We start from the raw sequence: 15,000 nt of genomic DNA, 5'->3' as shown, positions 1-15,000 counted from the left end.
TTATGGCTTGTGGGAAGACACCTGAGAACATTACAGGGGGGCGGGGCCTAATGTAGCGGCAGGGGAAACACTGAGGTTTATCTTTTCATGTCACGTTACTGCTGCAAAGAAGAAGATGAAGATGAAGATGACTCACCAGAGACGGACCCCCAGGCCGTGTTGTGCTTTAATGGCTGCTGTTGTTTCACACTCTGATGTGATCTGGCTGTTGTCCTGCAGCCATCAGCAAACTGTTAGCTCGCACACACACACACACACACACACACACACACACACACACACACACACACACACCCTCCTTGATGTGGGTGCATATCAGGCCGCGGGTCTGTCGCCTCGCTGCGTTCCTGTTCGGCTGCAGAGACGAGCCGCCATCTGGACGGAGACAAGACTCTCTTTTAGTGGTGTGTGTGTGTGTGTGTGTGTGTGTGTGTGAGACTCGTCCTCTGTAATGGGCTCAGCCTCTGACTCGTGTTTTACTCGTCTCTGATGTTTCTGTTAAAGTTGCTCCAGCTTCTGCTTCTGTTCACATTCCTGCAGCGTCTCCAAAGCTTCAGCTTCCGGAAGCGTCTCGACCACACGGCCGAAAGCAACGTCTCATCTAACGCCTGTTCATAGCTCCCGTAGCCGGGTGAGGCATTCAGGGACGCGTGTTGTTTGGGCTCTTTGGTTGTGACTCCTCTCCGATGGCGTGTTCCAGAGAGGCGGAGACTGAGGAGGTGAGAACAGCTGGTGGAACCCAGAGGTCGCCTGGGGTCGCCTGGTCCTCGTTAACGGGCTGCGGGAGTTGATCTATGAGCTTCTGTCTGCTGGTGGAGATCATCCATGTGAGCTGGAAGCGTTTTGAGAGAAAGCAGCGTGTCGTTGGATTCAGAGGAGGAATATGAAAATATATATATATATATATATATATATATATATATATATATATATATATATGTATATATATGTATATGTGTGTATATATGTATATATATATATATATATATATATATATATATATATATATATATATATATATATATGTATATGTGTGTGTATATATATATATGTATATGTATATGTGTGTATATATATGTACGATGCGTTCAAGGACCGTCAGAAAGAAGATGTTTTCTCTGAAGCAGCAGGTGGGAGAAAATAATCCGGCTGGTGTGTGTGTGTGTGTGTGTGTGTGTGTGTGTGTTAGTGAGCAGTGTGTAGGAAGACAGAAGAACTCTTGTGTATGAGTCTATTGTCATATTGTTGTACAGTGTGTGTGAGAGAATGTGTGTGTGTGTGTGTGTGGGCGGGCAGCACAGAGCTCCTGTTCACCCTGAAACAGGAACCATGATTCTTTGCGTCTCTCGGTAGAAACTCAATGTTTGTCCTTAAAATACAAAGTTTAGTTTCTCTTCTTATGGATTTATTTAGTTGCCTTCGCCTCTTGTCCTCCCTCCTCTTCCTCCCTCCTCTTCCTCCCTCCTCTTCCTCTTGTTAACGGGCTCCCCTCTGTGACCTCTGACCTCTGAGGTGTTGACGTTCAGGCCGGTCACCTGATCCCACAGTAACAAACAGAGAGAGTAAATAGTGTTGTTGACCTCTGACCTTGTCTGGAATACAAACACGTTGTTCTCCTAACGGGAGCTGCTGCTGAACACAAAGGCTCATGGGACATGTAGTTGTTAAACTCTCATAATATGACAACCCTGTTGTTCATGTTAAAAGTGAACGTATCAGTTCCACAACATTTTGACCTTGGAACGAGTGCGACCTCTGGAACTGAAGACCAGAGCCAGACTCTGTGTGTGTGTGTGTGTGTGTGTGTGTGTGTGTGTGTGTGTGTGTGTGTGTGTGTGTGTGTGTGTGTGTGTGTGCGTCGAGGCCACTTCAGATGCAGCGTGACTTGTTCCCAGAGCAGATAAGAGTCGGTTCTCCGTCCTTAATGAAGCGTCTATCAGCGGATAGACTCCGTTAGCTTCGTTAGCTCCGTTAGCTCAGGCATGCTACGTGCTCCGACCGGCCCGGCACCACCCCCCCCCTTTAATTACTCTCCCTTTGTGAGCTCTCCTCCACGCCTCCGGGCTCAGAGGAGCGGAGGCCGAGCCGGAATGCTCTCAACTAAATGTTGTCGCGATGCTAAGCTACGAGCGCGCTTCTGTTCAACGGCAGGAAGTGTGCATGTCACGGAGGTTAAACATTAAACCAGGTCCCCGATGCGGAGCCGGTCCCCCGATGTTCAGATGAGTTACTGTTTGACTCGGTTAAACCCGTTAGCACGTGGATGCTACGCTAGCTGCTGAACGTGGACTGAATTTGGGGTTCATACTGGAACACGGGGAACACGAGGTGCAGAAGGCTGTTAGCCCCCATCTGGGGCTCTGGGGCTCAGGAGGTTATATTCCCATGAACATGAAGCTCGTTTCCGCCCAGCGGATTCACCGCCGGCGGGTTCTGATGGAACTGAACCAGCGGGCCGACTCGGCTCAGTGAACCAGCTCCCATGAGGCGGCGCCTTGTTGACGCTCGTCAGGTAACCACAAGGTTCTGCTGGCTTTCAGACGGACGCATTCCTCAGCGTTCAAAAGAAAAAAAAGGACAAAGCTCCTCTCTATTATTCCTGACGGCTCGTAAGGTGACACCTCCCTCCTCCGTACCTCTCCTCCCTCCTCCCTCCGTTAGCTTCTCTACTGAACTCGTTTCAGTAGAGAAGCAGAAGGAAGCAAAGGGGGCTGAAATCAGAGCCGAGCCCTCGGAGGTGGAGGCGTTTTTATGGCGTGTTTGTGCACGAGGAGGAGGAAGAGGAGGAAGGTGGAGGAGGAGCAGTGGGAGGAGAGCAGAAGTGAAGGAGGGCAAGAAGCAGCGACAAGAGGTTGAACGAATCGGGACGAAAGTCCGTCCGAGAGAAAGAAAAGAGCTCCGGAGTTAGATTGTCGGCACTGGAGAGGAGGAGGAGGAGGAGGAGGAGGAAGAGCAGCAGGAGGAAGAGCCGGAGGAAGAGCGAACTTGGACCTGCGACCACATGTTTAGATCAGGTAGGAAGACTGCTCCTCTTGAGGAAGAGGAGGCGGAGGAGGAGCAGGAGGAGGAATGTGCCGGTTGTTTGAACTCTACTTCCTGTAGCTTCTGGCCACGCCCACACGTCTGGTTTAATTTGTACAGTTTTTGAGGTATTTCTTTGACCCTCAAAACGATGCCGACATATTCACAACCATGCGTTTAGAAAGCAGACTGGACTGGGAGAAAGTAGTGAAAAGGTTGGGGACCAGTAGGGACCAGTAGGGACCAGTATGACCAGTGGGGACCAATGGGGACCAGTGGGGAACAGTAGGGACCAATGGGGACCAATGGGGACCAGTAGGGACCAATGGGGACCAGTAGGACCAGTGGGGACCAGTAGGGACCAGTAGGGACCAGTGGGGACCAGTAGGGACCAGTAGGGACCAGTGGGGACCAATGGAGACCAGTGGGGACCAGTAGGGACCAGTGGGGACCAATGGAGACCAGTGGGGACCAGTAGGGACCAATGGGGACCAGTGGGGACCAGTGATGACCAGTAGGGACCAGTGGGGATCAGTGGGGACCAGTAGAGACCAGTGGGGACCAGTGGGGACCAGTGGGGACCAGTAGGGACCAGTGGGGACCAGTGGGGACCAATGGGGACCAGTAGGGACCAATGGGGACCAGTAGGGACCAATGGGGACCAATTGGGACCAGTGGGGATCAGTAGGGACCAATGGGGACCAATGGGGACCAGTGGGGACCAATGGGGACCAGTGGGGACCAGTGGGGACCAGTGGGGACCAATGGGGACCAGTGGGGATCAGTAGGGACCAATGGGGACCAATGGGGACCAGTGGGGACCAGGACTGAGAGTGTTGGCTGTTTACACACTCAGTAGCTTATTGAGTTGCTGCTTGTTGTTTTCTGCAGTTGATACATAAAGGATGTTGGTTCCTGAAGAACGGTTGCTTCTCTCTGGAGGAACACGTGATGAGTAGCTGGGAGGAGTAATCAGATTACTGTATTTAAACCACAGGGGGGGTGGGGGGGAGGGGGAGGACTCCCCCTCAGGGGGTCAGCAGAGTGGGTGCAGCTGATTCCCCGTCTCCTCTCTGATCTTCGCTCTGATGCAGGAAGTGCCGGCTGATTATTCTCTCATCAGGACGTCTCCTGTGTGATTAGCTCGCCGCTAAAAAGCCCTTCAGCTCGAATGGAGCCGCGGCCCGAAGCTCTTAACGGTGTAATGAAGGAGTGATGATGATGATGAAGGGTTTCCTCTGACCAACGGGTCCTGTGAGGAGAGACTCCCTGCAGGTTCAAAAACTGGAAAACAATGAAATCTATAAAGACACTATGTTTCCAAATGTTGCCTTTTTCCTTCCAGCTCTGCTCACTTCCTGAAGTTCAGACAGCTTCTCCTCTTGTGGTCACATGACCGTCTCAGGTGACTCATCATGACGTCATCGTTTCACTGAGCAGACATAACCTTTTTATGAAATATCACAATTTTAAACTGACGTTAATTATTTAAAATACTGTCGGTGTGTTCCTCTGCAGATGAAAGGATGCTGCAGGACCCCCACGAGGGACTGAGCCCCACCTGAGCCCCAGACCCCCACCATGACCCTGCTGTGCCGCGGCCGCCTGAAGCTGCTGGTGGCGTCGCTCACGGCCGTCGTGCTGCTCACCTGGCTGTACCTGCTGGCCGGGAACCTGGAGAGTGAGTAGGGGGAGGGGCATCATCAATACTGTAGTCAACGGGGGGGTTGTGTGTTTGTGGTTGTGGGTCAGAGAGCTGCAGGGTCAACCAGACAACAGGAGCATCAGTTCTAGACGCTGCTTTATTTTTACTTTCACCCGACGATTATCTTTAATGTTTAAACACGAGGAGCTCGTTTACAGTTTCAGAGGCCGAGGTCACTTCCTGGAAGAGCTTTTAGAACACTCTCTCTCTCTCTCTCTCTCTCTCTCTCTCTCTCTCTCTCTCTCCTCTTCTGAGCAGCTTTTCTTGGCTCCAGATGGTTTACACAGTAACAGGATCTCTACAGTAAATACACAGTAAAGTTATTTTTATAAAGATTTTTGATTCCAGTATCATAATTCAAAATGGCTGAGAGAGAGAGACTCAATTTCACTTATACATTATATGTTTTTATATATTTAATTGACCAAACCTTTAAAAACCTAGAAGGAGTTTATGAAATGCAGTATAAATATCTCTAGAGTAGGTACTTTTATACTTGAAATACATTTTGCTATATGATGCTTATTTAATTCTACTGGAGTATTTTATATTTGTTTACTTGTTACTTACACAACATTATACACTATAATACACACATACTACAAAGATACATAATGAAAGGCTTTCGCATAAATAAATATGAAATATGAAAGGGAACTCCTTCCTCGCTTGTCGCCGTCGTCTCCTTTCACCCTCAGATTAGGTTGTGAACATTCCCAGCATGCCTCACTTCAGCTGAGGGCAGCTGCTGGAGGAGGAGGAGGAGGAGGAGGAGGAGGAGGAGGAGGAGGAGGAGCTCACTTTGTATCAAACAAACAGGAGGAAACTGGGACTTAGTTGGGGACTATTTTCTCTGGAGGATGAACATTTGAGCTTGAGGTGCATTACGGTCCCGGCAAATTGCAAAATGAGGGAAATGAAACCCGTAGCGGTAGTTCAGGTGTCGTGACTGAAACATCGCAGGAAATGCAGTTTTATGATGAAATAAATTTCCACGTGTCCCAGAGCAACATGGTGAGCCTTTCCTGCAGCTCCCGGTGGAAGATGACGGCGCCGTCGTCTTCCACCGGGAGCGTGTGATGGACAGAAGCAATAGATGTCATGTGACCAGAATGAATAACGTAACAGAGTTACAGCACATTACATGAATATGACAGAATGACAGAAATGATTCATATAATGAGTAGTATAAGCATGGAACACAATCTAGATAACCACGATCCATGAAGCAGAAGGAGGGAGAGAGGAGGGGCATCAGCAGGAGACAGGAGGTAGGAGACAGGAGGTAGGAGACAGGAGGTAGGAGAGAGGAGACAGGAAGCAGGAGGTAGGAGACAGGAGACAGGAGATAGGAGGCAGGACCGGCTCCAGACAGCCACAATCCATGGAAACTTGAGACGAGGAAGCACAGAGGCTTCGGGAAAGAAGTAGAGTTAGTAATGTGCTTTGAAGAGCCATGAATTCATCCAGAAGGAGAGAGAGAAGAGGAGAAGAGGAGAGAGGAGCTCAGTGTATCCTAAGAGGTCCCCCTACAGTCTAAGCCTAAAGCAGCACTTCTGAAAATTCAAGGGTGTGGGTGGGGTGTAATCTGACGGAATCACGGGGGGAGTTGCCCTCATGAATCGCGAGGGTCTGACTCTCCCTCTCCTAATTATAAACTAACTAACTAACTAGCTATAAGCCTGAAACAGCCCTAACTATAAGCGCTATCAAAGAGGAAAGTCTTAAGTTCAATTCAGTTTATTTTATATAGCCCAACATCATAAATACAAGTTCGCCTCAGAGGGCTTTACAGTCTGTAACATAACATCCTGTCCCAAAACCTCACATCGGATCAGGAAAAACTCCCCCAATAAAGAAAGTAAAAACCCTTTCACAGGGAAAACAGGGGAAGAAACCTGAGGGAGAGCAACAGAGGAGGATCCCTCTCCTGGATGGACAGAAGCAATAGATGTCATGTGGCCAGAATGAGTCTACTCTTAAATGAGGTGACCGTGTCCCCCGGACTGAAAGTGGAATAAAATTGGTCCAAGCACAGAACCTTGTGGAACTCCATGACGAACGTTGGTGGTCATCGAGGCCTCATCGTTTACAAATACAAACTGAGATCATCTGATAAATACGACTTAAACCAGCTTAGTGCTGTACCTTTAATACCAATCAACTGGTCTAGTCTCTGTAATAAGATGTCATGGTCAATGGTGTCAAACGCTGCACTAAGGTCTAACAAGACCAGTACAGACACAAGTCCTTTATCAGCACTAAGGTCTAACAAGACCAGAGACAAGTCCTTTATCAGCACTAAGGTCTAACAAGACCAGTACAGAGACAAGTCCTTTATCAGCACTAAGGTCTAACAAGAACAGAGCAAGTCCTTTATCAGCACTAAGGTCTAACAAGAACAGAGACAAGTCCTTTATCAGCACTAAGGTCTAACAAGACCAGAGACAAGTCCTTTATCAGCACTAAGGTCTAACAAGACCAGAACAGAGACAAGTCCTTTATCAGCACTAAGGTCTAACAAGACCAGAGACAAGTCCTTTATCAGCACTAAGGTCTAACAAGACCAGTACAGAGACAAGTCCTTTATCAGCACTAAGGTCTAACAAGACCAGAACAGAGACAAGTCCTTTATCAGCACTAAGGTCTAACACGACCAGAACAGAGACAAGTCCTTTATCAGCACTAAGGTCTAACAAGACCAGAACAGAGACAAGTCCTTTATCAGCACTAAGGTCTAACAAGACCAGTACAGAGACAAGTCCTTTATCAGCACTAAGGTCTAACAAGACCAGAACAGAGACAAGTCCTTTATCAGCACTAAGGTCTAACAAGACCAGAGACAAGTCCTTTATCAGCACTAAGGTCTAACAAGACCAGAGACAAGTCCTTTATCAGCACTAAGGTTTAGCTGGAGCTGAGACGAGTACGTTATCTAACACGGTGGAACTGGAAGTGATGCCATACGCTTACCGTCAATAGTACTCTGTGTATGCAGATGATTCATGTGTTTATAGCAGGTATTAATGAGCCCCTTCCCCTTGTCTCCTCCCCTGTCTCCTCTCCTTGTCTCCTCCCCCCTCAGACGGGCGCTCCCTCCTCCTGGCTCCCTGCCTGGCCGACACCCCAGCGGTCCCGGTTCTGGAGCAGTCCGTGCTGGAGTCGCGGGTCCGAGAGGTGGAGGAGGAGAACCGGAGGATCCGACTGCAGCTCAGCCAATCACAGCAGGGCGCCGCCGCTGCCGGCAACCAGCAGTGGGGGGCGTCGGCCGACACCGGGCCGGAGGACGGGGACTCCACGGCGGAGGAGAGGAACAACCACACGGATTGCCCTCGCTCGCCCAGCGTGCAGAAGTGTGAGGTAGGACGCCAGCAGTCATGTGATCTTCTGGTCACGTGACTGATTATCAATAACACGTATACACATATGACCTGTGGACCTCAGATCATGTTCATTGATGCGTTTGTCACCTCCAGGCCACCGTAGTCTGTCAGTACTGCTAGAGGTCACTGACTGTCACTGAAGGTCACAGCTCTGTTGCGTCATCTAGACGTCCTCCGTTCATTAATATAATAATTTAACATTAATATGATAATATAACATTAATATGATAATTTAACATTAATATGATAATATAACATTAATATAATCATTTAACATTAATATGATAATATAACATTAATATGATAATTTAACATTAATATGATAATATAACATTAATATAATCATTTAACATTAATATGATAATATAACATTAATATGATCATTTAACATTAATATAATCATTTAACATTGATTTGATGGATTCCAGCAGAACCGATCCAGCTGAAGTTCTGTCGTGGGGTGACTGTGGCTCAGTGGTTAGCATGCCCGTCTTTCAATCAGAGGATCGCTGGTTCGAGCCCCGCTAGTCCACGTCGACGTGTCCTTGAGACTCCCAACCCCTAAATGCTCCCGTTGCTGTGACTACAGTGTAGAGAGCAAACATGGACGTCTCTTTGGATAAAAGATCAGCTACATGAAATGTAATGACGTCACATGACAAGCCGCTAAAGAACGAGGTGAACGAGGTTAACTTCCTGTCTCCTCTCTCCTGTCTCCTCTCTCCTCAGCTGATACATGTAGCTTGTGTTTGTGCCGGTCACAACGCCACCAGAGACGTCGTCACACTGGTGAAGTCCGTCCTCTTTCACAGGTGAGTCCTCTGTCTGTCTGTCTCTTGTTAAAAGTATAATCTTATAATAAGTACGACATTAAAAAAATAATAATTAATGTATTAATAATTAATTAGTGTGTTTTCTTAATTCATCATCTCTGGTGCGATGACGTCGATCTGAACGGGTTTTTGGTTCCTCGACAAAAATATAGTTTTCTCGTAAATTTTGTGATATTTTTTATTTATTTTTCATCATAATTTGAGACTTTAATCTCTTGATATTCTGAGTCTCCGTCTCTTCTGCTTTGTTTCATCTTTTCCTTCAACGTCCAGAAGACGCCGTCGTAGAAGAAAGTATTTCTAGATTGACTAATTCATTATTATTATTGTTTATTTCTTTATCGTTGCTGTTTTACAGTGAAGACACATCCGTCCTAGTTATGATTATATTGATGCTTTAAACTCTGAGGCTTTGTGTGACGGAGGTTAAGGAGGTCTCAGCGATGACCTCGCTAAGCTCTGCTCTCGTGGATTTGGTCCTTTTTTTAGATGCTCTTAAAGATTTAAGGTCCGTGTAGTGGAGCTTTTTCTCCCATATTTGACCTCTGATTTGATTGGTTGGAGGGTGAATGGAGTGCTCTTTTCTTTTTGACGTTAAACTGATTTAATTTGCTTCCTACTGCCTTCGTCCTCGGTTCACGTCGGTTTTGAGGTCATGTGGTTCTCGTTACCGCCGGTTTTTTCCCGATCCAGATCAAACTAATGCATCAAAATCAGGAAGTAAAGCTGGCAGATGAGCTGCTTTCAGACCAGAGGAGCTCTTATTGTGAAAGAAGCGTCAGAGGAACATGATCAGGCTTTCCCTCGACCTTGACGTCCGTTCTTGTCTTCCTCAGGAGGAATCCTCTCCACTTTCACTTCATCACCGACACCGTAGCCAATCGGATCCTGAGCGCCCTGTTTCAGTCCTGGATGGTCCCGTCTGTGCAAGTCAGCTTCTACGATGCAGATGAGCTCAAGGTACACACACTCTATGTATCCCGGCTCTGGTAGGACTATGGTATGACTCTAAAAGGACTATGGTAGGACTCTGGTAGGACTGTAAAAGGACTATGGTAGGACTATGGTAGGACTCTAAAAGGACTCTGGTAGGACTGTAAAAGGACTATGGTAGGACTATGATAGGACTCTAAAAGGACTATGGTAGGACTCTAAAATCACTCTGGTAGGACTATGGTAGGACTCTGGTAGGACTGTAAAAGGACTATGGTAGGACTATGGTAGGACTCTAAAATCACTCTGGTAGGACTATGGTAGGACTCTGGTAGGACTGTAAAAGGACTATGGTAGGACTCTGGTAGGACTCTGGTAGGACTCTGGTAGGACTATGGTAGGACTGTAAAAGGACTATGGTAGGACTCTGGTAGGACTCTGGTAGGACTATGGTAGGACTATGGTAGGACTGTAAAAGGACTATGGTAGGACTATGGTAGGACTCTAAAAGGACTATGGTAGGACTCTGGTAGGACTCTGGTAGGACTGTAAAAGGACTATGGTAGGACTATGGTAGGACTCTAAAAGGACTATGGTAGGACTCTAAAATCACTCTGGTAGGACTATGGTAGGACTCTAAAAGGACTATGGTAGAACTATGGTAGGACTCTAAAAGGACTATGGTAGAACTATGGTATGACTCTAAAAGGACTATTGTAGGACTCTAAAATCACTCTGGTAGAACTATGGTAGGACTCTAAAAGGACTCTGATAGGACTATGGTAGGACTATAAAGGGACTCTAAAAGCACTCTGGTAGGACTGATATGACTGTGAAAGGACTCTAATAGGACTGTCAGGACTCTGATAGGATTCTAAAAGGACTCTAAAGGGACTCTGATAGGACTCTGGTAGGACTGATAGGACTGTGAAAGGACTCTAAAATTATGCTAAAAGCTCTCTGATAGGACTCTAAACGGACTCTGGTAGAAATCTGGTAGGACTCTGGTAGAAATCTGGTAGGACTCTGGTATGACTCTGGTAGGACTCTGATAGAACTCTAAAGGGACTCTGGTAGGACTCTAAAGGTACTCTGATAGGACTCTGGTAGGACTCTAAAGGTACTCTGGTAGGACTCTAAAGGTACTCTGATAGGACTCTGATAGGACTCTAAAGGGACTCTGGTAGGACTCTGATACGACTCTGGTAGGACTCTAAAGGTACTCTGGTAGGACTCTAAAGGTACTCTGATAGGACTCTAAAGGGACTCTGGTAGGACTCTAAAGGTACTCTGATAGGACTCTAAAGGGACTCTGGTAGGACTCTGATAGGACTCTAAAGGGACTCTGGTAGGACTCTGATCGGACTCTGATAGGACTCTAAAGGTACTCTGATAGGACTCTAAAAGGACAGGGTAAGTCAAAGTCAGATGAATCAAAGAGAATCCTCCAAAGCAGCAGCAGCATTCCGATGTATTTTAAAAGCCACCTTTAACGGACGAGATTCAGCTTTACCGTGGCATCAAAGAGGAGAGACATCAATGGGAGAAGGGCACGGTTCACACCACTGATGCTGAAGCAGAAGGTCACGCCGTGCGTCTTCATGTGTCGTCACGTGCTGCGGCGCACCAACTCAGATCAGAGGATTGTTTAACTGGATGTGACGTGGGGTCGGTCTCCAGTTTGGCCTCCATTCAGACTGACGCGGTGTTACCAAGAAGGGAGGTCCTGAAGGTTAGAGGAGAAGAAGTGCCTTCAAGAATTCTAAACATGCTCGTCTAATATTTATAACATGGTGTCCACCTCTATTCGTGAAAAAAAATAACAGTCAGTCAATAGACAGAATAGTAAACTTTCAGCAAATGTAACAGATCAGTACAAAAACACAGCCTCTAAAATAACCAAAGACTTGAGGGGGGGAAAGGTTGTATAGAAGTCTATGCTTCATGTGTTAAAGCTGCATTATCTCTCCTGACCACCAGGGGGTGACTCCTCTGGTTGTATAGAAGTCTATGCTTCATGTGTTAAAGCTGCATTATCTCTCCTGACCACCAGGGGGTGACTCCTCTGGTTGTATAGAAGTCTATGCTTTATGTGATAAAGCTGCATTCTCTCTCCTGACCACCAGGGGGTGACTCCTCTGGTTGTATAGAAGTCTATGCTTTATGTGATAAAGCTGCATTCTCTCTCCTGACCACCAGGGGGTGACTCCTCTGGTTGTATAGAAGTCTATGCTTCATGTGTTAAAGCTGCATTCTCTCTTCCTCTGGGGAGTAGGAACATCCACAACAGAGTGGAAAAGGGATTTTACCCACAACTCTTTTAATTCAGTCATTTATTCAACGTTGAACTGCGACAGACGGGCTGAAGAACAGAACGCGAGTGAGCCGAGGTCACTTTCAAGACGTACGAAGCCGATTAATAAAAAATCAAAACATACCCGGCAAGGTTAAACCTGAGATACAAGGTTGTTACCCGAGTGCATCAGAACAAACCTCACGAGAACGTGTAGCTTAAGAAACTCTTTCCTCCCAAAGTCAAGAGACACTTCAGCACAAAGAAACTGCTAATCACTTATTTTAACGTCAAGTTGATGAATGTACGAGAGTGTGTGTGTGTGTGTGTGTGTGTGTGCGTGCGTGTGCGTGCGTGCGTGCGCGTGTGTGTGTGTGTGTGTGTGTGTGTGTGTGTGTGTGTATGCAGCCGCTCACTCAGGTTTCCACCAAACAAAGACTCTTGAGCCGATTCTCTCTACAGAAGATGAACTCATGAACATTCAGTGACTGAATCAACTCGTCTGTTAGCTGACATGCAAACGGAGGCCAGAGGTTCACTTGTTGTTGTTGTTGTTGTTTCAGTCCGAGGTGTCGTGGATCCCCAACAAACACTACTCAGGTATTTACGGCTTGATGAAGCTGACGCTGACCAAAGCTCTGCCCGCCGACCTCTCCAAGGTCATCGTCCTGGACACGGACATCACCTTCGCCACCGACATCGCCGAGCTGTGGGGCATCTTCAGAAAGTTCACCGGTGAGACGCCTTGTTTATGTTTTATGTTTTATAGCCTTTTTACTCATCTAACTATGCAACAGATATGATGAACATTAACAGATATGATGAACATTATATATATCCATTAAGTTGGTTTTCAAACAAATTGCATCACTTTTATTTCTGTTTAACATTTCTTCACTACAGCAGCATTTATACACACCAAATCTAAAAAATATTAATGTAAAATGCACAAGACATACAAAGAATAGAATTAAGTCGTTGTTGTTGTTTACAGATAAACAGGTGATCGGCCTGGTGGAGAACCAGAGCGACTGGTACCTGGGGAACCTGTGGAAGAACCACAAGCCCTGGCCCGCGCTGGGACGCGGCTTCAACACAGGTAACACCGCCGCACCTGGACAGTCACGTGACCCGAGGGTCGATCTGGAGTGATGTCATCACCACTTCCTGTTTCCTCCCCTCACTTCCTGTCCCCCCAGGCGTCATCCTGCTCTACCTGGAGCGGCTGCGGCGGATCGGATGGGAGCAGATGTGGAGGCTCACGGCAGAGAGGGAGCTCATGAGCATGCTCAGTACGTCTCTGGCTGACCAGGTGAGGGAGCAGCATCACCTGGTCCTCTGGGGTTAGTCCCTCTGGATGTAGTCCCTCTGGGGTTAGTCCTTTTAAGCGTTAGTCCCTCTGGGGGTTAGTCCCTCTGGATGTAGTCCCTCTGGGGTTAGTCCTTTTAAGCGTTAGTCCCTCTGGGGGTTAGTCCCTCTCAGGGTTAGTCCCTCTGGGGGTTTGTACCTCTGGGGTTAGTCCTTTTAAGCGTTAGTCCCTCTGGGGGTTAGTCCCTCTCAGGGTTAGTCCCTCTGGGGGTTTGTACCTCTGGGGTTAGTCCTTTTAAGCGTTAGTCCCTCTGGGGGTTAGTCCCTCTCAGGGTTAGTCCCTCTGGGGGTTAGTCCCTCTCAGGGTTAGTCCCTCTCAGGGTGTAGTCCCTCTGGATGTAGTCCCTCTGGGGTTAGTCCTTTTAAGCGTTAGTCCCTCTGGGGGTTAGTCCCTCTGGATGTAGTCCCTCTGGGGTTAGTCCTTTTAAGCGTTAGTCCCTCTGGGGGTTAGTCCCTCTGGATGTAGTCCCTCTGGGGTTAGTCCTTTTAAGCGTTAGTCCCTCTGGGGGTTAGTCCCTCTGGATGTAGTCCCTCTGGGGTTAGTCCTTTTAAGCGTTAGTCCCTCTGGGGGTTTGTACCTCTGGGGTTAGTCCTTTTAAGCGTTAGTCCCTCTGGGGGTTAGTCCCTCTGGATGTAGTCCCTCTGGGGTTAGTCCTTTTAAGCGTTAGTCCCTCTGGGGGTTAGTCCCTCTGGATGTAGTCCCTCTGGGGTTAGTCCTTTTAAGCGTTAGTCCCTCTGGGCGTTAGTCCCTCTGGGGGTTAGTCCCTCTGGGGGTTTGTACCTTTAAGCGTTAGTCCCTCTGGGGGTTAGTCCCTCTCAGGGTGTAGTCCCTCTCAGGGTGTAGTCCCTCTCAGGGTGTAGTCCCTCTGGGGGTTAGTCCCTCTCAGGGTGTAGTCCCTCTCAGGGTGTAGTCCCTCTGGGGGTTAGTCCTTCTCGGGGTTTGTACCTCTGGGGGTTAGTCCCTCTCAGGGTTAGTCCCTCTCAGGGTTAGTCCCTCTGGGTTTAGTCCTTCTCGGGGTTTAGTCCTTCTCGGGGTTTGTACCTCTGGGGGTTAGTCCCTCTAAGGGTTAGTCTCTATAAGAGAGCTTTTAATGTGTATTAATGTAATTTAACCCGATGATGTCATCGACTCTTTGATCCTCCAGCACCATTAACAGAAAAGCTTTGAACTGGTTTCGTAGAAACCGGTTTTAACAATGTTCAACGGTCAAATACATGTGGTTGTGTTAGTTAATTAATAACCACTGTGGCATAAAGCCTCTAGTTAGTTAATTATTGAAACCAGTAACGTCCCCAGTTGAAGGATCCAGAATGTTGCTTCTCAAAGGTCATCTAAAGGTCGTCAGGTCGCATCAGTTTCCTCTGAGGGGTCCAGAGTCTCTATTTCAGTCTCGGATCAGTTCTCTGCTCTTTCTGCTGACACCAGCAGAACCAGTAGAGCTGCTGGTAACCAGTAGAGCTGCT

General features: G+C 47.5%; 1 protein-coding gene across 1 annotated transcript in view; it reads left to right on the top strand.

The window, feature by feature from the left end:
* large2 (LARGE xylosyl- and glucuronyltransferase 2) overlaps window positions 1–15,000 on the top strand; it is a 31,012-nt gene that overhangs the window by 12,142 nt on the left and 3,870 nt on the right. Inside the window, exons 2-8 of the mRNA XM_079231376.1 lie at window positions 4,540–4,702; window positions 7,812–8,086; window positions 8,839–8,921; window positions 9,779–9,902; window positions 12,732–12,903; window positions 13,163–13,267; window positions 13,368–13,480. Coding sequence (XP_079087502.1) covers window positions 4,603–4,702; window positions 7,812–8,086; window positions 8,839–8,921; window positions 9,779–9,902; window positions 12,732–12,903; window positions 13,163–13,267; window positions 13,368–13,480 — 972 coding nt within the window. The 5' untranslated portion in view covers window positions 4,540–4,602. The remainder of the gene's footprint in view (window positions 1–4,539; window positions 4,703–7,811; window positions 8,087–8,838; window positions 8,922–9,778; window positions 9,903–12,731; window positions 12,904–13,162; window positions 13,268–13,367; window positions 13,481–15,000) is intronic.

The sequence above is a fragment of the Taurulus bubalis genome (assembly GCF_910589615.1).
Source record: "Taurulus bubalis genome assembly, chromosome: 15".
NCBI lineage: Eukaryota > Metazoa > Chordata > Actinopteri > Perciformes > Cottidae > Taurulus > Taurulus bubalis.
This window is presented reverse-complemented; position numbering and strand designations above follow the sequence as displayed.